The 27,264-nt window shown below is 41.7% G+C and overlaps 2 protein-coding genes across 5 annotated transcripts in view; one reads left to right on the top strand and one right to left on the bottom strand.

Annotated features, from left to right (window-relative positions):
- Nucleotides 1–9,325: 9,325 nt before the first annotated feature.
- LINS1 (lines homolog 1) lies at nt 9,326–19,486 on the bottom strand. 3 transcript variants are annotated; one of them, XM_066328249.1, is made up of 7 exons: nt 19,345–19,478; nt 15,751–16,284; nt 15,562–15,651; nt 14,558–14,699; nt 13,725–14,315; nt 11,684–11,864; nt 9,326–10,673 (listed from the first exon to the last, which is right to left on the bottom strand). In XM_066328249.1, the coding sequence occupies exons 2-7, from the start codon at nt 16,153–16,155 to the stop codon at nt 9,776–9,778; spliced, it is 2,307 nt and encodes a 768-aa protein (XP_066184346.1). In that variant the 5' UTR covers nt 16,156–16,284; nt 19,345–19,478; the 3' UTR covers nt 9,326–9,775. The 3 variants fall into 3 exon arrangements, with proteins under 3 accessions (XP_066184346.1, XP_066184347.1, XP_066184349.1); XM_066328250.1 differs by lacking the exon at nt 9,326–10,673 and adding an exon at nt 13,353–13,521 and having other exon boundaries at nt 11,754–11,864; nt 19,345–19,486; XM_066328252.1 differs by lacking the exons at nt 9,326–10,673; nt 11,684–11,864 and adding exons at nt 12,329–12,583; nt 13,353–13,521 and having other exon boundaries at nt 19,345–19,486.
- Nucleotides 19,487–19,712: 226 nt separating this feature from the next.
- Nucleotides 19,713–27,264, top strand: part of ASB7 (ankyrin repeat and SOCS box containing 7) — a 29,327-nt gene continuing 21,775 nt past the window's right edge. For both annotated transcript variants that reach the window (XM_066328247.1, XM_066328248.1), the window contains exons 1-3: nt 19,713–19,800; nt 20,506–20,600; nt 26,051–26,149. The gene's annotated coding sequence lies outside the window, so the exon portion shown is untranslated. The remainder of the gene's footprint in view (nt 19,801–20,505; nt 20,601–26,050; nt 26,150–27,264) is intronic.

Below are 27,264 nucleotides of genomic sequence, written 5' to 3'. Positions count from 1 at the left end.
GGAGAACTCTGCAGCTTCCTGAAACAGAATCTTCAGCCATGGTGTGCACCAGGGGCTCACACTTGGCCATCTATTGATGATCTCCACAGCAGCCTGAGCCAGCAGCTGAGCCAAGTGTGCTGTGCATCCCCATTCCCAGCTGCCTCCTGGTTATCCCTCCTGTGCAGTTCAACCTGCCCAGACATTCCCCACCCACAAAGACAACTGCAGGAGGAGCCAGAACGGAACTGGTCTTTCATTATTTCAGCTACTCTGACATCCTTTTCAAGTCCTAACAAATGCAAGGGAAATTTTCAGCTAAAGCACAGCCTCTTCTCCAGTAGTAGCACCCAGCTGAAGGGCTGAGTGGGGAAGGTAGTGAAAAAATAGAGATACATTGCAACAACATGATTTGGGTTCTTCCATCTGAATGTTGTGGTGTTATTATGAAATAATCCTTTCCGGCAGCTTGTTTAGGTGGGTTATTTATAGCTTCTTCAGAACTTCAAAAGTCTTATTAAAAACTACCAAATCTCTGCTAAACTGAATTACTTAAAGGACTTTCTTTTTTGTCCCAGCATTTTACATTAAAAAAACTTTTGAGTAGCTCAAAAAAGCTACTTCTAAAGGTTTTCTTCTCTTATATAATCTTGTCTGTATCATTAGTTAACATTTATTCCTGTTAAGACATTTTCCTCCCTTCCAGTTCAGAAAGAAGTGCTCTTACAAGAACTTAACAGGATAATGGCACAAGAAGTAGAAAGGCAAAGCTACTACTGTAACCTGCATTGTCTTTTTTCCTTTTTACTTTAATAGAAAGCAGTTCACATAACCTGGAATTCTTAATGGCAAAGTATAAAATCTCATTAATGTCATTCCATTCTTTATCTGAAGACTACCCATAAGAGTTACTCTACTCTTCCCTTATAAAACAGCATTAGAGACCAGCACATGCTGACAATTCAGAAGACAGGCTGATATAAGGAGAGGGAGAAAACACCAACAAAAGATACCAGGGCAGGAAGAAAGGGCAGAAAATGAACTCTTACCTTCCTGATGTTGCAGTCAGAGACCAGAAGCACATTAGCAGGGAAGAGGCATCACACTCACTACTCTGACCGAGGTAAACACGCCCTATCTCCAGAACCCTTTCAAATTCTTCTGAGACCCACCCAGCAAAGCTGCACTTCAAGATTTCTGACTGAAGGCAATCCTGATGTCATCCACATCACTCCGTGAAACTCGGCAGCAGCAATCCCAGCGCCTTCCCTGCTGGTTTCAACACAGCAAATGAAGAAATGCTCCAAGTCACGTGGCTTCTGTTGCATTATGAGAATTTGTCTCACCGTATATTGCTCCACACACACACACACACACACACGGGAGGATGCTGAGCCTGCTGAGGGTGCAGAAAAGGGAGCACCAAAAACATCACTTCTCTCTGACTGGTTTTAGATCAAGTGTGGGGTTTTGAATGAAGTTGGAGAAAATTTTCTACTCCAATTGACCACTCTCAGCAGTACCTCCAGCCTCAATCCACTGAATGTTTTTACAACAAGTGTTCCAGGTCCTCAGAAGACCTTAAATGGAATTTCTGAAATTCCTAAAGCAGGAGAAAGCACACACTGAGCATGTGTTTGGTTAGAGATACCATAGAAACATGTCAGTTTTATTAAACTATCTGATTGTTTAATTTCTTTTCTAATTCCATGACTAAGGAATCACGCTGAAAGTCATTCCTCAGCATCTCTCACCAGTTCCAAATAACAGCCTTCAGAAGTGTTGGCATTACTCTGCATTCTGGTGGACACATTAATGTTGTTGCAAAGGCAGAAGAGAACCTCACAGAAGCACCAGGAGCAGAGAACCTTTTATCAGCCTTTTCTTCCTGCCTGCAGTCAGCAAACAGCAACCCAGGAAATGGGACCAGACTTGTCAGAGTTGAGCCAAAGCTCCATCTCAGCCAGCACTCTGTCAGAAGGAAGCCAGGAGCAGATGGCTATGGAAGAGCACAAGAATGGAAAAACACAAAATAGTAACTGGTGAGGCCCCCAGCCATCAGTACTTTGGGGCTGCAAGACTTCTTAAGCCACAGAAGGTACGTGTGTGGAAATAACACTGGAGAAATTCCCTCCTGCAAGCCTTCCTTCCCACAACTCCTTTTGAGCATATTGGAACTTCATCTGAATCTATAAGGCTGCCACGAAAGAAAATGTGACTCAGACAATATTTGGAACCTCTTCATTTATTTCTCCTCATGAGAAAAACATGGGTTTCTTCATACAGCATTTCTTTATTTTAAGGTATTCTATCTTGCAGCTATTGCAAGCCTTTGGCCCTTCCATAAAACTGGGAGCAGAATTCAATCACCTGATGCACCAGAGAAACATTAAACATGAAAGGGTATTTCAGAAAAGATTATGGCTTGGCTGCTGCTTTAAATGATCTCCAAACTTTCCCACATCTGAACAAGCCACTGCTGTGAACCAAACAGAAGATTTAGGAGCTCTGTGCCAATTAGGAAAGCCTAGAGCAAGCTGATTCATACATCATCTGGCCAGTCCTGGGCCAGGAATGGAAGAGGTAACTGGCAGCAACATCTTTCTTATGCCTTAACCCACAATTTCTCCACTGTTACAGTAAATGGCAAAGAAAAAAAGAAGTTTGTGTGACTGGGGCAAACATGGGGCTGCTACAAAAAAAAAAAAAAAAAAAAAAAAAAAAAACACGTTTTTACATCCTCTTGGATCTGCATTTGTTAGGCTGGCACCACCTACATAGGATACTATTATAAGATTAAAGATATTCTATGGTAAATAACAAGCTAATCATACCCCCTTGATTAAAGTGCCCACTGACCTTACAATTATCTCTGCACCTCCATAGTGCTTATCCTTCAGGAGTCTTAAATTTGAATGCTGAAAAAAAAAAAAAAAAAAATCAAACCAAAAAACACTTTAGTCTGCAAGCCCCGCTGAGAAAATAAAAATTTAAAAGTTTAAGTGCTGCTATTCCTTACTTGCAGTGTAATATCTACTCATTCACTGGACAATTAAATATAACTAAATATAATAATATAACTAAATATAACTAGATAATGGAGACGTGTATTTGACTCGATTATTTTACGTATCACCAGGAATTATGTATATGTTCTCAGTAAAAATGGTATTGTAACAGAGTAAGAAAAATTCACTTCTTTCAGCAAATGTCACAAAATGTCCCTCTTTCTTTTCCAGCCAGTTGAAGTCATATAATAAATTACAGTGAATCCACAGAGTGGGTGTGAGCTTTCAGCTGAGGTTCCATGCAGTTACACAAGAGAGTTTATAGTATTAGTAAACTTTCTCACTAGAAAAAACCCCCTCCTTTGTGACTGTATTAAATCTTAAACTTCTAGAATCAGAGCTGTTGTGTGTGGTGGCACCTGCAGAGGGAGAAGAAAAACCCCAAAACACCAAAACCATCCCAAAACCCCCTAAGGGTTTCTTTTGTTTCCCTTCATATTAAAAAAAAAAAAAAAAAATCCTGGAATTAATCTGAGGAGCCAAAAATAAATGTTCTAAATATACTGTCTGTTAGCACCTAATTGTTTCTTCTCATTGATTACCTCAATGGCAGAGTGTTAATCAAATCTCAGTCATATGTATACATGGAGGAAAAGTAGGAATCAATTTGATCTAATAATCATTTGCACTCTGAATTCTCTCTTCACCACCATCTCCTTGCCATCAGGAATTCCTTCAAGATTAAAAGAAAAAACCTTGACATTCCTGGACTTTCTGCTCCTCAAGAATCAACAAAAGCCTGAAAATGAATCATTCCAAGTCACGCGTCACAATATCACTCAAAACCCTGCAACCTGTAGTTTAAAAGCTAAGATCCTCCTTCTCACAGGAATTCACAATTTCTCCTAATATGCCAGCCTTCCCTTACATAAAAGGAATGAAAAAGTCTCAAAAAAATCTCTCAAAAAGCTTTTTCCTCAAGATGTTTCTTCCTAGGATGACCTGATTCATAATCCAGATCCTTACAGGGAGATGATCACTAAGGAGAGGCTTGTTACTAATTAATTAGTTATGCCATCTATCATAAATAAAGACTAGATACCTGATTTTGAATGCAGCAACCATTAAGGCAATAAATATTTATCATCCATGAATGCCACTGCAGGGCCAAAACAGGAAAATTTGAACACACAGGTTGAAATCTTCAAATCACTTAAACCTCTTGAAATTATTGTTTCAGATGATTGATTCCCATGAATTTTAGCCAGAAAGAAAATCCATTACTTGGAGAATCTGGGCTTTAAATAATAAGGAGGGAGATGACTTGGATGCAGTGGGTGAAGAGAGGATATCAGAAGCAATACTGGAAGGATAAAGTCAGCAGAGGGAAGGAACACACTCTGCTGCTGATCCACTCTGCCTTAGGAGAAGAGGCTCCAGGAAAAGTCATTACCTGGGGACTGCCTTCCACCTAATTTCTCTCACACTCTCACTAACCAAGGGCCAGGAAGACCACAATTATGCTCTTACAAACCCTTGGCTGTATTCCATTTCAATACTGAATACACTGTGTATCAGTAAGCCTCCTGGACAGGAATTAAGAATCCTCTCCTATCCAGGGGCACAGAGATGTGATTTGCTTAAGAGTTCATCTGCTCACTTTGGTTGTGACACACACTCTTTATGCAAAATCCTACTTGTTTTATCTTTAAATTATCTTTGGTGAGAAGGCTTTTTTTTTTTTTCCTTTCCCTTGATTTAGCAACAACTTGTCCATACTTGCTAAAATCCCTGTCTGTTAACCAGAAACACCAGAAAAGTCAAATATAACTGCTTATCTATATAAGGAATTTCCACCAAGTTTGTTCTAATATATTTGCAAAGGCAAAGTTCACGTTTTCCTGTCCATCTACAGCACTGCCAATTCACCAAAACAACACTCCTGTGTGCCCACTATCTGAAAATGCAGGAGATTAATGCACACAATCTTCTGGCTGCAACAATAAGATTTAACAACTAATCCAATCAAATCAGAGAGTTTCTTAATCCATTTCCAACAACACAGGAATAACACAGGATTAAAAAAAAAGAAAGAAAAAGATGCCTTGTTGATCCTTAGAGCTGGAAGCACTGGTTTGACAACAGTAAGAAAATAAACCTCACCAAATTGTAACACTTGCACGTAAGACAATGCTGCAAACATTGCTTGAGTAGATTACTGGGAGATGCTTGGAGCATCAATCTTTATCCATCCACAGAAAACATGAAATATGAGCATTTGCTTGGTGACAACTGAAAGACAATGCCTTTGATGCTTCACATGCAACAATTCTCACTTCTGCATCAGCTCCTAAGTGACAATTACAGAAAACATGGCATCCTGCTGGTCAGTAATTTTAGCTGAGGAGAATTAGAGGGACCAGTGCTCTGTTGAAGATGACCAAGTACTGGATTCTCCCTTGAGGAGATAAAGAATTTTTTTAAAAAATTATTTGAGTTTGCTATTTGCTGCTTAATGGGTCCTTGCCTAACTTACACAGTAGCTGTAATGGTGTCAGCAGAAAGGCATGAATTTCTTGAAGAATATAAATATTATCAAGGAAGCCAAGTACTAGAGATAAATGTCCAGATACCATTAATTTCTGTTTCAGTTAAATCCCTGCATGAAAGAGCCATGTAGTGACTGCGTCTGTAGTGACAAAGTTACTCCAAGATCTGACCAACCCCAGAAGGTGATACTTGAAGATACAGCTTTTTCTTTTCCAGAAAGCTTTTTGAAGATACAGCTTTTTCTTTTCCAGAAAGGAAAGACATAAGGACAGAGGATTTTGTAATTTGCCTTTTTTACTTAATCAATTTAAATTCCTTTGCAAAATAGACTACAAATTATTGTCCTTGTACTAATACATGGCTATTACTTCCTCCACTTCAAAGTTCCACAGAAAATACTAATTTTTAACTCTCAAGAACTAGGATGAGATGGGGTAGATACTTGGACAATTCCAATTAGCAGCTACAATTCCTGACCATTTCAGAATATGGACCTGCAAACCTTCCCTACAAACTTTAGGGAAGTCAACATTCAGCAGCGCTCACTTTTGACATTGTGTGGGCTGTTTTTCCAACAATTCACTTTTTTTTTTTTTTCTCAAATCTCCCCCCAAGGAGGACAGTGGTGACTGGCAAAACTCATGTTTTGCAGTACAAGGAAAGTAGGAACCAGAAATAACTAAGGATATTGTAATTCTCCATGGAAGATTTTTACTATGAAATATATTTTATTCCCTCCATTCATGATGTAAGCCAGCACCAAGCCAGCTGGTCCATTAAAGAGCATGTCTGTCAGTTATCAGCAATAAACTCATTTACACAACATTTAAGAAGATAATGACATAGAAAACCTTAAATCCCTGAGATGTTTCTCAACTGAGTCCAGGTTCATGCCTGCTGTGGAGGTAGGGCCAGTCAAAGACTGCCTGTCATTCATTCTGGCTTCTAACAAGGTTTCACAGTGAACCCAGCGGCCCAGAAGGGCTGAACAAAATACAGCAAGAATTTACAAACTCATCAGGATAACTCTAATGGAAATACACAGAAGTACCATTGATATGACCACAATATTTTCACTCCTACTGACACTGTGATAAATCCCTGATACTGACTTCAGAAACCATCCCAGACTGACTCTGGAAGAAGTACAAACAAAGCTTATCCTGCAGTGATAAACCAGGGAACAAGCAATGCTCCCTATTCCCAGGTTTACAAGGGTACTGCAAGTATAGAGGTTCCCAAGGCTGGGTTTTATTCTTGTATTACAGGATTAAAACTTGTACTACGAGTCTTAAAAGTATAATGGAAAGCAGCCATAAAAATATTGGAGAAAATCCAGTTTGAAGAACCACAACCGTGGAACCACCTGGATTCAGCTGTTGCTGCAATCAAGCTCTACAAATATTCAGTTAAAAAGTTTAAAAAAATGTTCTTTTTAAAAAGCACATCCTGTAAGCAACTTCTAATGCTAACTGCTTACCTCATTAAAGCTTAACTTATTCTATTGATGTTGAAGCAAATAACTGCATTAATGGCAAACTGTGAACATTTCATATAGAAAACTGTCTTCATACAGGTCCCCTGATTTGTTCAGGGTCTTGCTTTGAAATAATATAAGAAAAGTTGACAGCTATCAGTACCCAAAGGTAAGGCACATTGATCTCCTGGTAATCACGGCCCTAATTCCCAAGTTATAACTTAACATTGGTAACAGGTTCAGCAGCTGAATTAATTTGCTCTAGCACATGAAATAACAGCTGTGCCTAAAAACTTTATATCATTGAGAAAACCCAACCAACACCAAACCACTCTCTATACTCACCAATTGATCAAAAACCAAATTCTTTAGGAAGGTGCTTTTTTTTGTGGTTGGTTTTCTCAATGCAGCCAAAGAACTCCAATCCACCTTCCCAGCTCACTATGTGCAGTAAAAAAAAAAATCTCGACTCATCAATTTAACTCCATCTCAGGTTATAAAGGGTAAAGGATCAACACATTAAGGTATCTAGTTGCCATTTACAAACTGTATTTGCCCACTTTTACAACTAAAACATTCTGAGAATTAAAACAGTGGCTTTCTGAGAAGGGAAACATGTGGCAATGACCACTTCTAATAAGCAGGTGGGGACACAATCAGCCTCAAGCTTGTAAGAATTATATACAGCAATTCCACTTGCTGTCCAATTGTATTTTAAAAATCAGGTTATGGACTCATGCATTTCTTTCTTCTTTCTACACACTGTTCTGAGATGTCTAAATTCTTTATAAAAGCTTTTATAGTTGTAGTAATCCCTGACAATTACAAGGACTTATCCAAAATTATCACACCATTCTACATTTCCCAGTCAGCTTTATCGTATCAGTGTCAGAGACACTGCTGCAATTTAGACACTTCCAACTGGCAAGGTGCAGACCAAGAAATGCTGAACAATCCTCTGTTCAGTGCAAGCAATGGAATTACCTCAATTAAAATAAACCAGTCAGCAAAGGCTAATTAGAAAAGGAGTGAGGCTAGTGGTAAGGATACGTCTGAAATATAAGTACCTACCTACTCAAAATCCTGAACTTGAGAAACTCTTGCTCAAGCACCTCACCTGTGGCATTTCCTGTGTTTGAACTGAAAAATTCCCAAGTGTCTGGAGCTGCATCTCTGAACATGCCCAGAGGGATTTTTATCCTGACAGAAATGAGCAACTCAGCAGCTCCAGCATAACTGAGCTCAAACATAAAGAGAAGCCAGGTACATCGCTGCCCTGGACAACTCCAGGGCTCATTCTTACCTACAGTAACTGCAGGCATGAATGGAAAGGTTTCCATTCCTTGACTACAGCTGGCTTGATCTCAGGAAGAAACCATGGTGCAGCAAACACCCAGAATATTCAGGTCTCCAGTGAAGAGGATCACTCCTTCCTACCTAAAACACTGCTGTCACCCTCAAGGAGTAAGGCTGAGGTGCAGACCTCCCTGTCTGTGAATTCTTACCATTCCAGTGGCACTGGAGAGCACAAGAACTGCCAGCTAAAGGATCCCATAAGCTACACCCATTTTTCTTCCTTTCTCCATTGCATCGATTCACCAGCTAAGGGCTGAAGACTAATCCAGAAGATGGCCACAGAGATTTGAAGGTCAGCAACCTGCTCCAGAGACTGCTCATCTTAGTTCAGTATCTATTTTAATTTAACACAACATTTCTATTCAAAGGGAAGAGAGCACTTACTTGCTCTCAGTCAGAACAGAGCACTTACCTTCAAGAGAAGATCCTAAAAGGAAAGCTGCTTCCCACAGTTCTGAAGAGGTCTGAGGTTTTTCCAGCGCTCCTGTTGTCTCTATTTTCCCAGTGCCTAACCCTTGGCAGATCATTACAAGCTGCAGGTTAAGCTGCCTTGGATCCTGCTCTCAACTCGCTCCCCCAGGCAAACTCTCAGACACTTACTTTTCTGGTTATTCAAATTACATCTAATAAAAGATATAAGTACAATAATTTAACATCTTCAATATCCATTCTACTGCACTGGAGTCGTGTCCTTTCTAATTCTCTTTCTGATTCCAGTTTATTAAATATACATCCTAAATTTCTAGGAAATGCATAATGGATACAAAAAATCCTGTTGGAATGTCACTTCTGCATTACCTAAGCTTAATTAAAGGTATAATGCTCGACTGAAGTTTTCCATAGACAATATATGCTTTAATTTCACATCTACCTTTTCTTTTAATTGAAGGAATATAGAAATCTGAAGGTCCACTTGAAGCAATGCAGCAGTGCAGAACATACAGTATAAACAGAAAACTGTCCCCAACTATATTATTTTATTTAGCCCAACTTCTAAGCAGTCAAGTGTTGCATTAACTCTGCTCTGTAGTCCATAAACCACTACCAATCCGACAATGAACTCAAGAGTAGAATAACAGGAAGTATAATTGACAATACTTTAAATATAATATATTTCTGAAATGCTTTCACATGAGTTATTTATTATAAAATGTTGACTATCCAACAACTAATCCTTATATACAGTACACTGACATACACATCATGAATGAGCTTGGGACCCTCAGGTCATGGATCATATCACTGGATGCAATTCCAGATTTTTAGGGTGCCAACCAAATCCATGTTTCCCCTGCCTGAGGTTAAATGCACTGACTCCTGCAAGAGGCATGAGTTTTAGAAGTCATTAATCTCATGGAAGTATTCCTTGGTGAACTTGTTAGAAAACCCACAAGAACACTTTGGATTATTGTAGGTTCATAGATTTGCTCATCTTCTCAGCGTGGCTCAGTAGTTTCAACAATGCAGATGGATTATATGGGAAAAGATTCCTTCTCTGCAGCCTAGAAATAGCCTCTTGCAGCTCTTCCAAGCACTTTGTCGATTTGTAAAGCATTACTCTTAGGGGAGTGTTATCTGAAGGTGCCATACAAGTCCAACAGGATGAGGTACGACATCCCTTTGGTTTTGGAGGTGATACTTGAGATGTTGGCGCATTCAGGTCTTCACCTCTGCAGCTGCAACCAGCTCCCCTCGTCCTCACCTCACCCTCATTGTTTGGAGGCAATTGTTTTGTGTTTACCAAGCGCTCTTTTCCATCTGATTCCACCTCCGAGTCCTCTGAGCTGTCATAATTAACCAGGCTTTGAAGAGAGCCGAGCAGGGAGGCGCTATCAGCGCGGGTCAGTGAGTCAGACCGGCTCCCCTCGGCAGCCTCCTTATCGCCCTGCCGCGCTGCCAACACCGGCCAGTTGTGACAAGGAGTCAAAGACCTCGGAGTCTGCGGTTCTGTTTCACAAACCGCATTTTGCAAACTCTCCCCAGGCACGCAGCTTTGCTTTTCTCGGTGGGGTGGCTTGACAGAACAAACTGGGCGGGAAGTGCCGTGCCTGGTATCGAAACTGTCACAGACACCTACGAACTGGCGCCACTCCTTCCCGAGAAGCTTTAAGTACCTGACCAAGTACTCCAGAAAGCAAGTTTCTGATGAAATCAAAAAATCTAGAAGTACAGTGGAATCAAAGGCAATCTTTTCCAGAAAAAATAAAAAGATACAATGTGGGTTATATCCACCTGCATGCACAAGGAACTTCCAGGATTCCTCCTCTTTTTGGCTTAGGCTATCAGCAGCATCACACTGTAACCTGAAAAGTAAGCCAGGAAATAACTTATTGGACGTTTACATTTTTTTTAATCAAAAATATCCAATAGATGGATTATCCAGAAGATGGATTCTTGCTCTTTTTTTTTTAGTTTTGTGAAAAAGTAAGAACAAAAAGAGAAGGTTTTTTTATCAGAGTGAGAAAGAACGAAGACAGGTGGGGCCAGGAGATGGGACAACTCAGGGAGCCAAGGCACTTAGAGCAGGCCTTAAAGGGCACTCCTTAGGAAACCTTCCCTTAGGAAACCTTCTGCAATAAACAAAGTACTTATGACACAAACTGTACTTTAATATAAATATGAATCAGTCCTATTTTAATATTTTTGTTAACCTGAATTCAGACTAGCTTTCAGCATGTTTCATACACTGGAAGAGGAGCCTACTTGTAGTTAAGTGTCTAAGAATTGTGTGTATTAAGGTATTACTTGCACTATCTTCCCACTTAAAGCTTGAGGGCCTTGTATAAATCAGGATAATATCTTGTATGGTAATTTAAACAACAATGAAGCATTGTACATCCAGGACAAATCCATGAAGAATACTTTTCAGTTGTTAGCAATAACCATTTTCATCAAGTAGCTGGAATTCCCATAGGGCTAACCTTTATAGATTTTGCCAGAAGTATCTGACTTATTGAAGTTTAATTCTAATATCCCATTCTTGTCAAACCTTCAATGCTGTAAGGAAGTAATCATGCTTTTTATCTGTCTAACCACTATTTTAGACATGAAGTCAATTATCCTGAATTACAGGATATGATAAATTATTTAGCAGGCAACTTTCACAACTCTCATTTCCATCCAAAAAAAACTTAAATTATCAGCTCTTATGCCACACATTATTACATCATCCTGAGGTTTGGGGGGTTTTAAATTATTAAAAAATAATTTTCCTTCCAACAAAAGCAACCAGTGGAAACATCACAATAACCTCACTAAAGCACAAATCTTCATAGTTCTGTCAGGGAAAAAAAAAAAAAAGAAGTACACTGACCTATCAAATTTTAAATAGATGAGTAATAAAGCTTTAGCAGCTTCCCACATGTCATCATCTTGCTCCATGAAAACCAAGGAGAGCCATTCACAGGGATGCACAACTGGGTGAGGCTGTGGGGAAGGCTTTCCATGACTCCCCCAGAACATCAACAGCTGGGACATGGAACTCTCAAAGTCTCCTGAAAAAAAAAAGTAGTAACCATGAAGTTTGCTACACATTTTTTATTGCCAAACAACACACACTCTTTATTTTTTTAAATTAACAGTGCATAAAAGTTTGTGAATGCAGCTCTTTCCTTAGCTCAACTGATTTATCACAGCACCAAATTTTATAGATTAGTTCTTGCCATTTTAGTGCAGTAGCTTACTCATAAAAATCACTTTGTATTCATTAGACAGAGAGACTCCCTCCCTTAGGTCAAAAAACTTATACCTTCAATACTAATGAGACACTACAGGGCAGTTTTTGATGTAACACACCACATAGGCAAGATTTAGAAAACAGAAACTTTTCCTCCAATATTGGAATAAATTTTATTTACTGCATCACTACGTGATTTTCCTTAACATTTGATTTTAAGATTCGTTTTTCCTTCTAGCAAATAATGGGAACATCAAATTATCATTATTAATAGTTACTCTTCAAAATGAAAACCCTCCCTATAAATCTCAAAATTGAAATTAATTAAAGTTAAGCCACTCTAATCCATGTTAATAGCAAGAAGATCAAGCAGCTTCCCGGAAGGGAAATCAGCATAATAAAGCATTTAGGTGCTTGTTTTAAACACTTCCTGTAATATCACTAAAATAAGGAAGTACCATTCCTTTCAAATTGAAATTCGTTTCGACAGTTGGAGTGTTTGAAGCTAATTAAAAAACTCATTTTTGTGTCACGAATCTGAAAAAGAAAAGAGAATGTTTTTCCTCTGAGAAAGAATTTTCACAGAGACATCTAAAATGGATGTAGCCTACATTTTTTCTTTTCACTTGTTCTCATACAATCTCAGTCTCCATAAATTTTTCAGAAGGTGGATCACAAGTAAAATATTCTTTACAAATACTTAATCTTTAAGAATGCAACTGACATCAGAAATATAGCATCTTCCAAAAATCTGGAAAGAGTTTCACAAGCTGTCTTATGAAGCTGTAGCTCTTTCACACGTACGAATGAAAAATTGATTTTAGGCTTGCTACTTAGCAAAGAAATACAAAAAAGTAAAATAATATTTACATCTGGAACTTCTACTAAAATGCCTCAATGTATTTAAAGTGCTGTAAAATTTCATCCTTGTTTAAAAAGAAATTTAGGGCACATTATCAGTAAATACAGGAATGCCCATTCTCACTGGTGTCTGACTAGAAATACTGGTTTTGAACTGCTTTTCCATTTTTTTCCATGAGGGCTGTAATCCAGGGACAGCACACTGCTTTGATCATAGAATCTGCACATCCACATTCACACAGCATCAGACGTGCATCAGGTGCTTTCAGTGGGAAGATGGGATTCCAGGAAGGTCTCTGGAGCAAAAAGCCTCACCCTGGTACTCCCTTAGAGGGAAGGAGAAGCACTCCCTGGCTTGAAGGTACATACCTTGTACCTTCAATAAAATAAATGCATAATGGTGCCTAAAGTTCCACCTCCACCTTAGAAAAGAGAAGAGTGTTACCTGCAGCTCCTTTCAGTTCCCCACCCTGAATAGAGAAGATGCTTGTGCTATGGACTCTTTTCTTTTCCAGCTGAAGAAGAGCCTGGTGTTCTCAAGCTGGCATAATGCTCTTAACAGGAAAAATTTTCAATCCCAAATGCAGCTGTTTCAAGCCCAACATATTGCAGGGCTAAGGATTAATAAAATGCAAGGAAACAACTCATTAGGCAGGACACAACAACAGCAGTTTCTTGGGTGGGTCTTCTCTTTCCTCCCTCCCACCACCACTAATTCAGCTGAAATCTATTTACAGTCTTAATGAGCTGTGACTACAAAATCTGAAATTTCTAAAATTTTTGCTGCTTAATGAACAAAATTTAAATGGACCGTTACCTTTGATTTCTGCTTCTGTTGCAGAGTTGTGAACCTTGAATTCCAGTGCTTTAAGCACCACCAGACTTAAGGCTCTGAGAACAGTTTGGTCAGAACCACCATGAGAATCATGTCCAGGAGCAGCTTCACTGCTTCCAAAGTAGCTGGACTTTCCACTGAGTGTGAGCTGATTAAGCCAAGTCAAATCCACAACCTGCAGAACAGCATTACTCAGTGCAAGCATATCCTCACACAACGATGGGGTTTGTAAGAACAGTGATCCACTTTTAGCATCTTCTCTGGACTTGTAAAGGACACATTTTTTAAGGAGCAAAATGAATTTCTTCTTGATTACATAAGGAATTGATGAGCTAATAATGTTGAGGATGTAAGAAGCTTTCAAAAATAAAATTCTCTGGCACCTGAGCGGTAATTCCAGTTCAATCCTGGAAGCCAAAAGCGCTTCAAGCAGATCTATAAAACTGATCAGATTGTTTGTGGCTTCAGAATAAGGTGAAGTGTAGTGCTGACTGTCAAAATGATGGAGCAGGATGGCATTATAAAATCCCTCAAGCACCGCATCAAGAGGAGCCAACAACTTCTTCACAAAACCTACGGCAACAAGAGGCGCGTTATTGACACAGATAAATCAGCAAATAAGAAATAAATCGGTGTTGTGAGTACTTTCAGAATATAAAATACGTTCAAACCACTACACTTGAACAGCACTTCATCACCCCCTGCGTAAGGAAGGGAAGGGCTGTCCTGGAGCCGAAGCATTCCCGAGGAATTCCGGGTGAGTTGCTCCTCCTGGCGGCACCCGCGGGTCGGTCCCGCCGCAGCACGGCCGGTACCTGCTCGGGGCACGGGCGCGTCCTTCAGCGTCTCCTTGAGAATCGCTGCCAGAGCGCACAGGCAAGCGGCCGCCGCGGCATTCCCGGGGAATCCCAACAGCGTGTTCAGGCTAAAGCTGAGCCACGGGACATTTAAGGCGTCCTAAGAGAAATAATTCAAAAAACCAGTCACGTATGCTCTCAGTTGTTATGCAAATTACATTAAATCATAATACAATGATTTCAAGTTGTACGTTTAAAAGATTCAAATGTAGGCGCAGACAAAACACAGGTAGAAGCAATGTCTGTTCTGGGCCATTAATTAGGTCTTTAATTACAAGCATGAAGCAACATATGCATGCAATAGAAATTATCTGTATGCTCCAAAAAGGGAAAACCAAACCTCTGCCATGTGACCTACCCCAAATCAGATAATTCTGTAGACAGACCAGATCTGAATTCATAATTCCCAGACAACTTGGCAAGAAATATTATAAACATAATTATGAAATAAATCTGTGTTCAGGATGCTACTAGGGAGATTGCAATACATATTCACTAAATATACAGCAAATTATTTAAAAAACTCAAGTAAATGGGATATTCAAACAAGAAGATACAGCAAAGCATGTGATTACTTCCAAGAAGGTATTATTTATTTTTATCTACTGCATCAACCAACAGATACCAAGGAACTGTAAAAATACTGATAGTCTAGATCACGGCTTTTTTTTTTTTTTCATTATCTGTATTGCAAGCTTAAAGAGATTGTCATCTACACCCATTTTACCTTAAATGAGTTTCATAAAATTCCAGATTTTTATATATATATAAAGACACTCCACACTTCTGTTGCACACCAGATCTCCTTGCCTTCCATACTCCAGGCTGCTCCTAACACAGTTGATGACGTTTCTCAGAAAATACAAATACTGTATAAAAACTTGGCTGTAGCCAAATGGAACAACCTGCAGGCACAGGCTCACTAAGGCATTTTTTGAGCTGTGAAGTGATGCCACACTCACCTCTTCCTTCAGCTGGAAATACACAAGAGATGCTAAACTTTGTGAGGCCATGTGAGACAACAGCCGATCGCCACAACCGAGCAGGTGAATCTGGAGACAGGGAAAAAAGGGAAAAATATCTAAGGCACATCCCTTTTTATTTTTCCCCCTTTCTTAAAAAAACCAAAAAATAAATCTTTCAGGAGTTACCAATTTTGAGTCTATTTTTGCCTCGTTCAGAAGAAGAACAAAGATTTCACAGTACTTCTGTCTCACGTGGAGTTCAATCTGCTGGGACTCTGCTTTGGCCACCATCATTTTGATCAAGGTGAGCTGCAGCAGCATCACCTCTCGTGGGCAGAACGAGGAGCTCATGTTGGCAAAGCTGTTGGATAAATCATCTGTTGCAGGGACAACATGTGACATGTCAGTGTCCTGATGGCTCTCAACGCCACCAGCAGTAGGTGGCAGAGGCTTCTGATGACAGGATCCATCTCCTTCTGGTGGCTGCTCAACGCATGGATTAATTAAAGAGGAATAATGATGGCTTTCCCTCGTTAGGGGAATGCCTGCCAGGACATCCTTATACATCTGCTGCAGGAGAGAGATCTTCATTATGAGATCATGCAATATTCCACAATATTGTGTGTCTTCACTGATTAGTCACTTCCAAATCAGCTTCCAAGCTCCTTTCATCCAGTAAAAGAAACAGAAGCACCACTGGGCTTTTCTCTTCTAAGTTACCTATAAATAAAACATTTTGCTGTTACTTTGCAAGCAACTAGAAAATACAAAGGAATGACACATTTTTAGAGTTAATGCTACTATTATTAAACTTATTTTGAAAATGCAAATTCAGCTGCACGAAACTGTTGCAGTGAGACATTAAAATAAAGAATTACCATGCTGGATAGTTCACAGTAACAGTATTGTATTATCAGCACCAAAATTAATTTGCTGGAATTAACAAATCCAAAAGGTGACTATTGTTAGAGGCTACTTCTAAAGATATGAGAACTTGGATTAAATCTCTCTCTACATTGCTGAAACTACTAGAACCTAAATTCTTTTGTGACAGATCCTCCAAAAACAAACATAAAATTTTAGCTGGAAATTTTCCTCTGAACTGGCAACATTCATTGCTAAAGATCTTCCCATCTACATATCAATTTACCTGCATTTGTGATCAGACCAAATATTTAAAATTACTACTTCTTTTTAGCAGAACATTAGAAAACAATGAAATTGTAAAAGTCAGTACACGAGGCTTTTTTTTTCCTAGCTTATAATCCTCACAAGTTTTAGAAACGACATAAAACATTCGAAAATGACACCTTCATTTTTACAACCTGATTTTTTCATTGCAACTGAAGCATGTATTGACAAAATGGCTTCCCAAAGGCACAAAGGATTAGAGGTAGACCAAGATGTGCTACCCTGACTCATCACTTCTCCCACCATCAGGAAGCATTTCCTTCAGAAAAGCAGCTAAAATTTGAGAGCGTGGAGTTGCCTGCAGGAGTGATCTACAATTCCCTCTGGTGTGGTATTTTTAAAGACACATTCAGCAAGGGCTGACCTGAAAACTCCAAACTGTTACAGAATGTTCCTCACCTGATAGCACCAAGAACCCTTCCCCCACCCCTTCCCATACTCCACATTTTGCTGGATGTTAAGAACAAATCTGGTATTTCAGGCCATAAATCACCTCTTCATTTGCAGAATCTTTTCAGGATTCTACTTGGGGTGGAAATTTATGACCTGAAACCTCATAAAATTTCTTCAGAAATCACTCTGAATATTTTATATAGCTATTGTTCCTATCCTGGAGTTTTATTTCTTCTTAAATGAATACCTAATAAAGTAAAATCATGTCAACACATTTACTTCTGTGTAGGAGATCAACTTGAATTATCACTTGATGTGGTAAATGGAGAGATCTCATGCACAAACTCACACGATCCAACGTGGTGATTAAGGCAGAAGAGATTCAGAACTTTTCCAGGGCATCCACTATGAGATTTCACCTTCACCACACGATATTGGCTGTGCTTTCCTGGATCCTCCCATAACACATTTCTGATCCACCATTAATTGGCAAACTTTACAAAAGCATCTCTAAGATACGCCTCACTCACACATGACAACAGATCACAAACATAAGCCACTGAAGGAAATGAAAAGTGAGGGGGCTTATTTTGAAGGCATTTACTTCAAAGAGGGAGAAAATATCAGACAAGGACTAAATTTGTTTCAGACACAGCATGAGAGTGAGCAGCTCAAAGCTGAAGAGTAAAGAAAAGCAGTGACAAACTCCAACCCTTATTTGTATTATTTATCTGAGTTATTCATGACAGCATCTAAAAACCAATTAAGGCAACACCTCACAGAGCCAGACTCCTGCATGAGCAACAGGAAAGAGTTCTAAAACCCTTATATACAGAGTGATTAGGCAAACCACAAAAAACTATGAAAAAAGCAAAGAAACCCAAAAAATTGGTTTTGTATGTTACTTTCATGATGAATAATGCTTTAAAATCAAAATCTAACTTACGTCTCTTCGCTTTCATCTCCACGTTACTGTGTGCCATTTTAAGTCATTTGTGTCAGTAAAAAAAAAAAAAAAAAAAAAAAAAAAAAAAAAAAAAAAAAGAGTGGTATATGTTCAAATGACAAAGAAATTGTTCCCTGGGAGGGTGGGCAGGCCCTGGCACAGAGAAGCTGTGGCTGCCCCTGGATCTCTGGAAGTGCCCAAGGCCAGGTTGGAACAGGGCTTGGTGTCACCTGGGATAGTGGAAGATGTCCCTGCCCATGGCAGGGTGGGATGAGACGAGCTTTAAGGACCTTTTCGGGAGAAAAACTATCCAAACCCCCACCCTATTTTCACTGAAGAATTAAATCTGGTAAAGCGAAATGAAATCTCAGTTCATGACTTCTGGGTATGAACCTGAAGGCTCTGGATCTCCTTACAATAAAATGATCGTAGCATTTAAGGAAAAAAATACACTTTGGACTCCTTGTACCTGCAGTGGCTTCGTAGGCTCATCTCTCAATAAAAAATAAGCTTCTGCTCAGCGCTGAAGTACTGTAAATGCCTCTAAATTAGTTTCATTTCCTTCCAGAGTTTGCAAACAGCCCGAGCTGTGCAATCCCCGTTAACCGGGACACCTCAGCACGCCGCATGCTTTGGCTGCGATTCTGCCGAGCGCCTTCAGTCACTGCCGGCAGGAGCGGACCCGGACCCGCCTCACCGGCCCCTCACGGCACCCCTCAGTGCCCCGCGGGGTGCCCAGCGGAGCCCTCGCCACACGCGACCCTCGGGGCTGACACAGCGAGCCCGGAGCTGCCGCTTCCCCAAGGCCCCCACAGCCCCATCCTGCCGGACTGAGGGCACCGAGGCCTCCTGCCGCTCCACCAGCGCGGCTTCCCGGCCTGGCATCGGCACAACGAGACCTCCAGACCCACCCGGCGACCCTCCCCTCAGCCGCTCGTTGTTCCCTCAGCGCCCTTCGGGCTCCCCGCTCAGCCCTGCGGCTCCCCCTCAGCGCCCCTCGGGCTCTGCCCCTCAGCCCCTCCGGGCTCTGCCCCTCAGCCCCTCCGCCCCCGGACAGTCAAACCACACCCACACCGCGTAGCCCCGCCCCTACTCACCCAGCCCCGCCTCTCTTGCACCAGGCCCCGCCTCTCGGCCCCCCACCGCACGCACGCCTGCGGCCCCGCTTAGTCACCCCGAGCCGCGGAACGCACGGGCCCGTCCCCGCCCTGCTGCCCGGCGGCCGCTGCCCGGCAATGCTCACCACTTACTCACCCCCAGAGGACCGCGAGGCCCAAACTCCTCTCCGTCACAGCGCCGGAACCGCCGCCGCCGCCGCCCCCTGTCGCAAAGCCACCCCCCCACTCTTCCGCGGCTTTACGGCAGCGGGGCGGAGCCGCGGGGCGGCCCCGCTGTCAGCCCGGCGGCCAATGGGGCGCGGCGGCGGCGCGCGGGCGGGGGCGGGCCCGCCGTCAGCCTGGCGCCCAATGGCGGCGCGGCGGCGGCGCGCGGGCGGGGGCGGGGCCGGCGCGGCGGGCGGGGATTGGTCGCGGCGCGGGTCAGTCCCCGCCCGCCGACCCCGCCGCGAGCCGAGGGGGGCGGCCCGGAGCGAAGTGTCCCCGCTCGGCTCGGCCCCCCCGACCCCCCGCCCACCGCCGCCGCCAGCGCGGGGGGCGGCCGCGCCCGGGGCCCCCGGCCCGCCCCGCACCGGCCCGCGGGTCACGCAGGTAACCCCGGCTGCCCCGGGGTCCCTCGCGGCGCGGGGAGGGGGGTGCGCGACCCCATGGCCTCCCCTCGTCCACACCGGGCAGCCCCTCCGGCGAGTGCGGGGCTCTGAGGGGCGCCCCTGCCGCCCGCCCTGGGAAGGGGTGCGCAGCCCCCCGCCGTCCCTGTCCGTTCCCCCGGCGGGCTCCGGGCCGCCCCCGGGGCTGCCCGCCGAGGGGGGTCCCCGTCCCCGGCAGCCGGCGGCGCCCCGGGTGCCTTGGCGGCCGCCGGGCCTTGGGGCTGTGCGCCGGGGCTTGGCCGGCTTTTTGTGTGTGTGTGTGTGTGTGTGTGTGTGTGTGCGCGGCTGACGGCTCCTGGAGCGTGAACTCCTGCGAGGGAGAGGTTTGGTTTCCCAGCAGCTCCGCTTTCTGGGTTACTTCCTGTCCCATTCTTTAGCACTTATCTTTACTTCCATTCCCTGGAGGAGCTGTCTTGACAGGGCAGCGGTCCTGCCGTTATTATCCCTTCAACTCCTTAGTATCCTGAGAGAGTGTCCTCCTTTTCCAGGAGAGATCCTGATTTTGATGAATAACCTCTTTCCTTCCAAATTTGTGAAGGCTCTTCCTATTTTGCCCAGCTATTGCTTTTGTATTAACCAATTCTGTTCTTCATTTCTCTCTTTTATGTCATTGTGTGGCTCAGTTCTACTTTTATATTTTTTTTTCTAGGTTTAAGCTGCCTTAAAGGAGAATTAAAAATAGTGACTCCAAAGAACAAAATAACACAGAAGAGAGAAAACAGCATTCAAAAAACCCCCAGAAAGGTGATGATTCATTTAGATTCTCAGAGTCATCCTAGACACATCGTTTGGCTGGGATTGGGGCCTCTTGTGTTTTTTTGGATTTGAATAGGTAGCATTAGATTTCTTTGTTCTCTTAAAACCTACTTATGGTTGACCTTTTAAAGTTTGAAAGCTCTGAATCCCATTTGAACTACAGTTTCGCTTGTAACACTTCATAATTTTCCAAAATTGTTCTGCAAATGTTATTTTGGTTATGAATTGCTACTTATTGGGGGTTTTGTGTCTCCGTCTCAGGGATGTCACTTAAGATGACTTTCCTCTAGGTTGTTAAAGGAATCTTTTCTTTGAATCTTTCCATAAATTTATGAGTTCGGCACTGCCTCTGTTTCTGTTTTGATTCTAAAATCTTTATTGGGCTAGGTCATGGTAATTGCATTGTGTTGGTTTAGTCATAACTCACTCCTGCGTGGGTCACTTCTTTGTGTTTGTGTTGTAACGGAGCTGCAAAAATTGAAATGAACTTAATTGGATGGTGTCTGCTTACAAGTGCTTACTTTTTGGGCTGAGATCATAGAAGAAGATGATGCTGTTGGGTGCCTAAGGCGGAAAAAAATGAAAGGAGTCATCAAAACCAATCTTGCTGGTAGGAGGGAGGTTCTGTTTCGGGGGAGAGCTGTTCGTAGGGAGAATCGCGTGTCTTACGTGGTGAGATGAAGAGATGGATCCTAGGAGAGAGAGAGTGGGGGGGTGAATGATGTCAGCCAGGCTTTTTCTGCATCCTCCTGTCAGCGTGCTCCAAAGGATGGAGTTTCTACGCCTTCCTCTCACGCAGAGTCTGTCTTGAAGCCGTTTTAATCTGTGTCAGATGTAGGTGAGTTTGGTTTTTTTGGCAGGGATGCCCTCCGTAGAGGTCCCTCTGGTCTGTGTCATGTTTTCAGAGATGTCACTGACTGGACCAAAACGTTGTTCATTGTTGGCAGTTGGTTGTTTTTGAGCATTAGCCTGCAGGAGAAAGAGCAGTATTTGTTGCCAACAGCCTTGGTCAAGGCTGGATCATTTTTCCAGTACAGATGTCTTTAGATTAAGACAAAAAGTAATTGCTCTGTGTTGAAGATTAAATAGAAAATCCCTCCGTAGCACAAGTGCAGTGAATTCTGAGCTGCTCTTTGGGCATGCAGGAAAGAAATTTTCCATGTTATTTCGATAACCCAGAAGTAATGGCAGAACATGTAGACATGCCCAGTGTGATTCCAGGAGATTTTCTTAATAGGTGAGACAGATGTGCATCAATACAAACTTACCAGTGCAGTTATGGCACAGCTGTTCCTTCTGAATTTAGTTTATTATAACTCCCTTTTCCCAACCCACCCAGCACCTCTCATGTCAGGGCTGTAGCTGCTCTAACAGAGCACCTCTTGGGTCTGACTATTCTTGGCATCTTTGGGATTTATTCACAACAGGGGACCTAAGTTTTCATTTGATCTGTGAAGTTCCTTCCCAGAGTGAAATGCCAGTGAAGGAAAGTTTGATTCAGATGCAGAGACTGGAACTGAGTTCATAGGAATCAGGGAATTAACTTCTGGCCAATATTTGCACATGGCTGAAACAAGGCACAGAGATCAGTGATAAGCTGGAGTCCTGCTCTTGATCCCTGGAAGAAGCACAGCAAATTGCAAGTATGGCAGCCCTTTAGAGAGAGCTTTAGTCTTCAGGCTATATGCTCATTTTGGGTTTGTTTTTCCTCATTGTGAATTCTCAACCCTTAAAGGAAATGTGCTGTCTGAGGATTGGCTTTGTTTTGTTCCAGCAGTGCTTACAGAATGATATTATCTCAGTGAAAATCTTGCTTTGTCCCCTAAAGACATCCAACAAAATTTGTCCACTTGGATGCTTTTAGGCTATATTAAATAGAAATACGTATCAAATGTACTTCTAGAGATTGTTGAATGACACAAACTCTGTGAGCAGCAGTCGGTTTATCAGCTGTGCTGTGAGAACTAGGGCTGAAGTGACTCCTTTCATGTGATTTGAGCTTGCCATTGGTTCCTGCTTCTGTCATTCCATGCTGTGTTGGTGTTTGGCTTCTCTAATGATAGTAAGTCATTAGAAAAATACATGAAAATACATAAATCTTAGCAATTAACACTTGCTACAAATTAATTACTTATAAGGCTAAGCTCCCATCTGACTTTTGCTGTTTAAAACTTGGTAATAGCTCTGCTGGAAGTTGGAAGAGAAATGGTATTTTTGCTTGGTACACGAGGATCTCCAAGCATGCTGCAGAGCACAAGCTCCCTGCAGTTTGTCAGTGCACATCTTGAGGGAGGAGGTTCTGGCTGTGTGAACCTGATGCAGCATTCTCTACTGAAAAAAGAGCTCTAAGGCCTTGCTTTAGCATCAGCATTGAGGTCCTGCCTTCAGAAGGAATCACAGATTTTATTCATGGGGCTCTACTTGTGCTTAAGGTTGCCAGTGTATGGGTGAGGGTGCTGAGGATGGTGAGTAGTTGCTGTGCTTTCCAAAGGTGAAGTTTCCCTCAGGTTTGCAGACCTGAACTTGCTTGAGCTGAGTGATCACTCTGATTCTCCATCAGGCCCAAAGTCACACCTCACAACCTCTGTGAGATGGGTAAGTGTAGTAAAATGACACCTCCGTGCTTCAGTTTCACCCACCTGCAGAACGTAACAACACCACAGCTGCTTCTTGGTGTGTGACAGCCCCATCTCTAGTTCTGTGAACACCTGAAATTGGTGGGGCACTCGTGGATTAACTCTTTTTGGTTATTTTAAATTGACTGCATCCAAGCTACCAGCTGGCCTTCAGGGAGCTCTCATGAGAAACGTGTAAGTTTTAATGACAGCTTGTGAGGAGTGAAGGCTTCTTTCCTTTGAAGCAGCAGTTCCTCTGTGATGTTTTGGATTCATGCACTGTTAACTCATTGCATTCAGGCCCAGCAACTCGCTTGTGTTGCTTGGTGATTTTCATCTCAGCCACAGGAGTACCTTGCTTGGGGTCTGTCTGGGCTGTAGCATGGAACATTCAGCAGAAAATGTATTTGGGATTATAAGGCTCTGCGAAATTTTGATATTTCACATGTTGCTTGCAAACTTCACGTTTGTGGTGTGGGAATGCAAATGACAACACAACTGTTTGCCCTACTCTCTTGTCTGATGAGCTCCTGGAATAGGAGCCTGAGTGACAGCTGAAGGTGGTGGTTTTGTTTAGTTTGTCAAAAATATATTGACCATTTTTAAAATGCCATTTGAGTGAGAACACATTTAGCTTGTTTAAGCTTTGAAATGGGTAGGAGAAGTGAGTTGTGAGACTAATGAAGGCTGATGTGATTATCCTTATTCCACAGGGCTTTCCTTTTTTTCTGCTGTTTATTTGATTTAAATGTCTTGGAATACTTCAATCACAGGCAACTCAGATTTACACTGATTAGGTCTATGCCAGATACTAAATGTCATGTGTAATGGTACAGTTGCCTTGTTGCACAAAGTTAGGCTGACATCAGCAACTTATGGTCCTTATTCTGCTCTTGGGTGTTTAATCTCAGAGTTTAGGAATCAGGTCTTTCTGTCAGGCCTGTGTGAGTGAGCAAAATACTGAATTTTGAGGTCTTGCTTTTTGTACCAACCTTTAACTTTCTTTAAAGTAAATGTATACATATGTTGGAATTAATTTTCCACACGATGTTTGCAGTGAGTTTAAAGAAGTGACACATTGATGTGGAAAAATCTAAGATCTCTTTGACAACATGAGACATTATCAATAGATAATGAGGATGTTTGTCTTATTATTTTTATTTAGTGCTGCTTCTACTATAATTATTAGTGTTTTAATCAAACTTTGTTAAGTCATTGAGTGAGGGATCTTTACTCTCACTAAATATGACTTATTTTTATTAAAGTTGCAGATCTTACTCTTGCCATATGCAGCTAATTTTCCTTTGGGGGGAAAAAGCTTGTTACTTTTTTAGTGGAGCAATCTGTTACCTTGTCTGTAGTCTGTGAAGTCAGTGCAATTCTAATTTGCATCAGCTAATAAAAAATGTGTGGGTTTTAAAGTGAAAATCATGCAAAATTTTTTTTTAAAAAAAGGTGAACGACTGATCATCTATGCAAAAAAACAAGGCTAGAAATGTGATCAAATTAGGTCATGGCAGTGCAGTTTTGTGCAGGGCTGTAAGCGTATCTGAAGACCTTGTATGCTTTATCTTGGGAAGCAAAGCTCTTGGAAAATGTGCATAAGAGGGATAAAAAGGGCTTTTTTCATCCTCCTCTTTGAGCTATCATTGCAAAAGCATGATTTTATGTTGCATTAAGTGGCAGAAATTTCAACTTAATCTAAGAGCAGCACAGTTCATGGAGCTGTTCTGGAGCAACTTGTTTGCAGAAGAAACGAGTCACAGTTGGGTTTGTGTGATCAGCTGTACAATTAAGTATTTAATGGTTTTATTGTTTATTATATTATTGCAGTGCTCAGATGAGATAAGGGGGCCTTTCAGTAAAAGTTTGCAGCCAAAGGAAATGAAAGGTCAGATAAAGGTGTACAAAGAATTAGTGAAATAACAGTGATGAGTAGAGGAGGAATGGTCTGGGACTGATCCCATTATCTGCAGGTGACAGCGGGGATAAGGAGGGGTTAGTCTGCAGGAGGAATCTGCACAGGGATTGTAACTGGCATTTGGTAAACTTTGATTCTAAGAGGGTAGTTTTTCTGTATGAGGAAAAGGTGAAGATTTTGGAGCTGGTGGTTTTCTTGTGTTGTGGAGGTGGCTTTACCTGTTTGTGAAACACAGCATGTGGCAGCTTGAGCTGTCACATAAGGGAGAGGAGACAGGCTGGTGGCCCTGCAAATCCATCTGAAGGACACAACTCAATGCTCTGTGGGCTCAGGTTTTATTTTTTACTTAGGGAAGCAGAGATGGGATGGAGATTTAAAAAAACCCCAAACCCCATACTAAAACAGCAATTAAAAAAAAAAACAACAAAACACCCACAAACAAAAATAAAAAACCCGCAAAAGTAGTTTGGGAAGAACTAAATGGATCCTGAATGTTTTTCCTGGCATCTGACTCCCACAGGGAGATGTTGATCAGTGAGGCAGAAATACCTACTGTAACCTTTGCATCCATTCTTGTTCCATACAGGAGCAGCAGATACACATAATTATTAGAGAAGGGTGTAGACCATTTCTTGAAGGTTTACTCCAGAGAGGAAGCACATCCCTCATTTCTCTTGTCTTCCATAAAATATTCTCTGTAGCCTTTTCCTCATATGGCAGGAGCAAACTCTGTCCACCCTAACCTCTAGAGGACTCTTTGCTAATGATAGAAAACACACTTTGGGTCTTTTCTGACATAGCTGAAATTAAAATGTAGCATTCTCACACAAGAACAAAGTAAAAGTAAGTGAACCTCTGGCTTTTATTCTTTACGACTAACAAGAAATACCATTTTTTTAAAGGGGTAGCAGGTTGTTTGACACACATGGGCACAGAAGATTATGAACAGTGAAGACAATGAAGAGTGGGACATCCATCAAAGAGTAACAACCTCTTATAAGGTAATTCAGGACCACATTGAGTTTATCCTGTTGTACTTGCAAAATCAATTAAGTAACTGTTGTTGTCCTCCATTTCCATGGCACTATAAAATCATTATAACCAAGAATATATAGGTATATTTTTCCCCCTGTGCTTCCTTTCAGTTTTTTACTTGCCTGCAGAAAGCCAATATGTAACAACCCAAATGCATGCTGAGTTCTGAATGAGATTGATTACAGTTGCAAAACATTAAATATTAAATGCCAAAGGGCTACTTCCAGTAGTCCTCCTTCTCTTCTCCAAAGATTGATGTCTTAAATGGGGCTTTGCAAACAGGGGTTTTAAATGATCTATGGAGCACAAGTAAAAATGTTTTCAAAGCTGGTGTGTACCTAAAACTATCCTGAAACCTTTAATGTTATGGTTAAGTATTCTTGTCATTTGAATTTCATTGCTTGCCATAGGGGTGAGATGGAAGAGTGGATATTTACAGAAACTGCAAGTGATAAAAGGAGCTGCCTGACTTTGTCTTCTGCTTTGTATGTTTTAGTACTTATGTACTTTAGTACCAGCTAATTTGAATAAGCTCTGCTAGTCACATGCAACATATGGAGCCAATGCCAATTTTTTATAATGCTGCATTACAAATATACCCACCAGCTGAGAAGTGTGAGAGAGAGAGCTCTGCTTTTCCTCAACCAACTGTCTTCACAGAGAGTTGCAGGGGGAATACTGCTGGCCCTTCAAATGAGAAATCCCATTTCACTTCACTTCTTCAGTCATCTCATCTCTTTCCTGTAGCATTTTGAGCAGCTAGCCTGACCTTCATTTTCAGGACCATGTGAGGGCTTGCAGGTATTGGTCCTTTACAAGAAAGGACTGTAAAAATCACATAATAAAGTTTGTTTACATGAAGTTTTGATCAGATATTCTCAGTTTGAAATAAAAGTTTTCATGTCTTGTTTTTGTAGGTATTCACAAACTAGGGCTAAAAGGGGCATAGTCTGAATTACTGTTTTTTAAGGATTTTGCATGACCCATCATCAGTTAGATTCTACTGTCAGTTTTCACCTGTAAATCCAACTCTTGCAGCTGGAATTTCATCACCAGTGCTGTTAGTGGTGTGATTCAGAAT

The sequence above is a fragment of the Sylvia atricapilla genome, chromosome 13 (genome assembly GCF_009819655.1).
Source record: "Sylvia atricapilla isolate bSylAtr1 chromosome 13, bSylAtr1.pri, whole genome shotgun sequence".
In the NCBI taxonomy this organism is placed as follows: domain Eukaryota; kingdom Metazoa; phylum Chordata; class Aves; order Passeriformes; family Sylviidae; genus Sylvia; species Sylvia atricapilla.
Note: the sequence above shows the minus strand (reverse complement) of the source record. Positions and strands in the feature narration are given on the sequence as shown.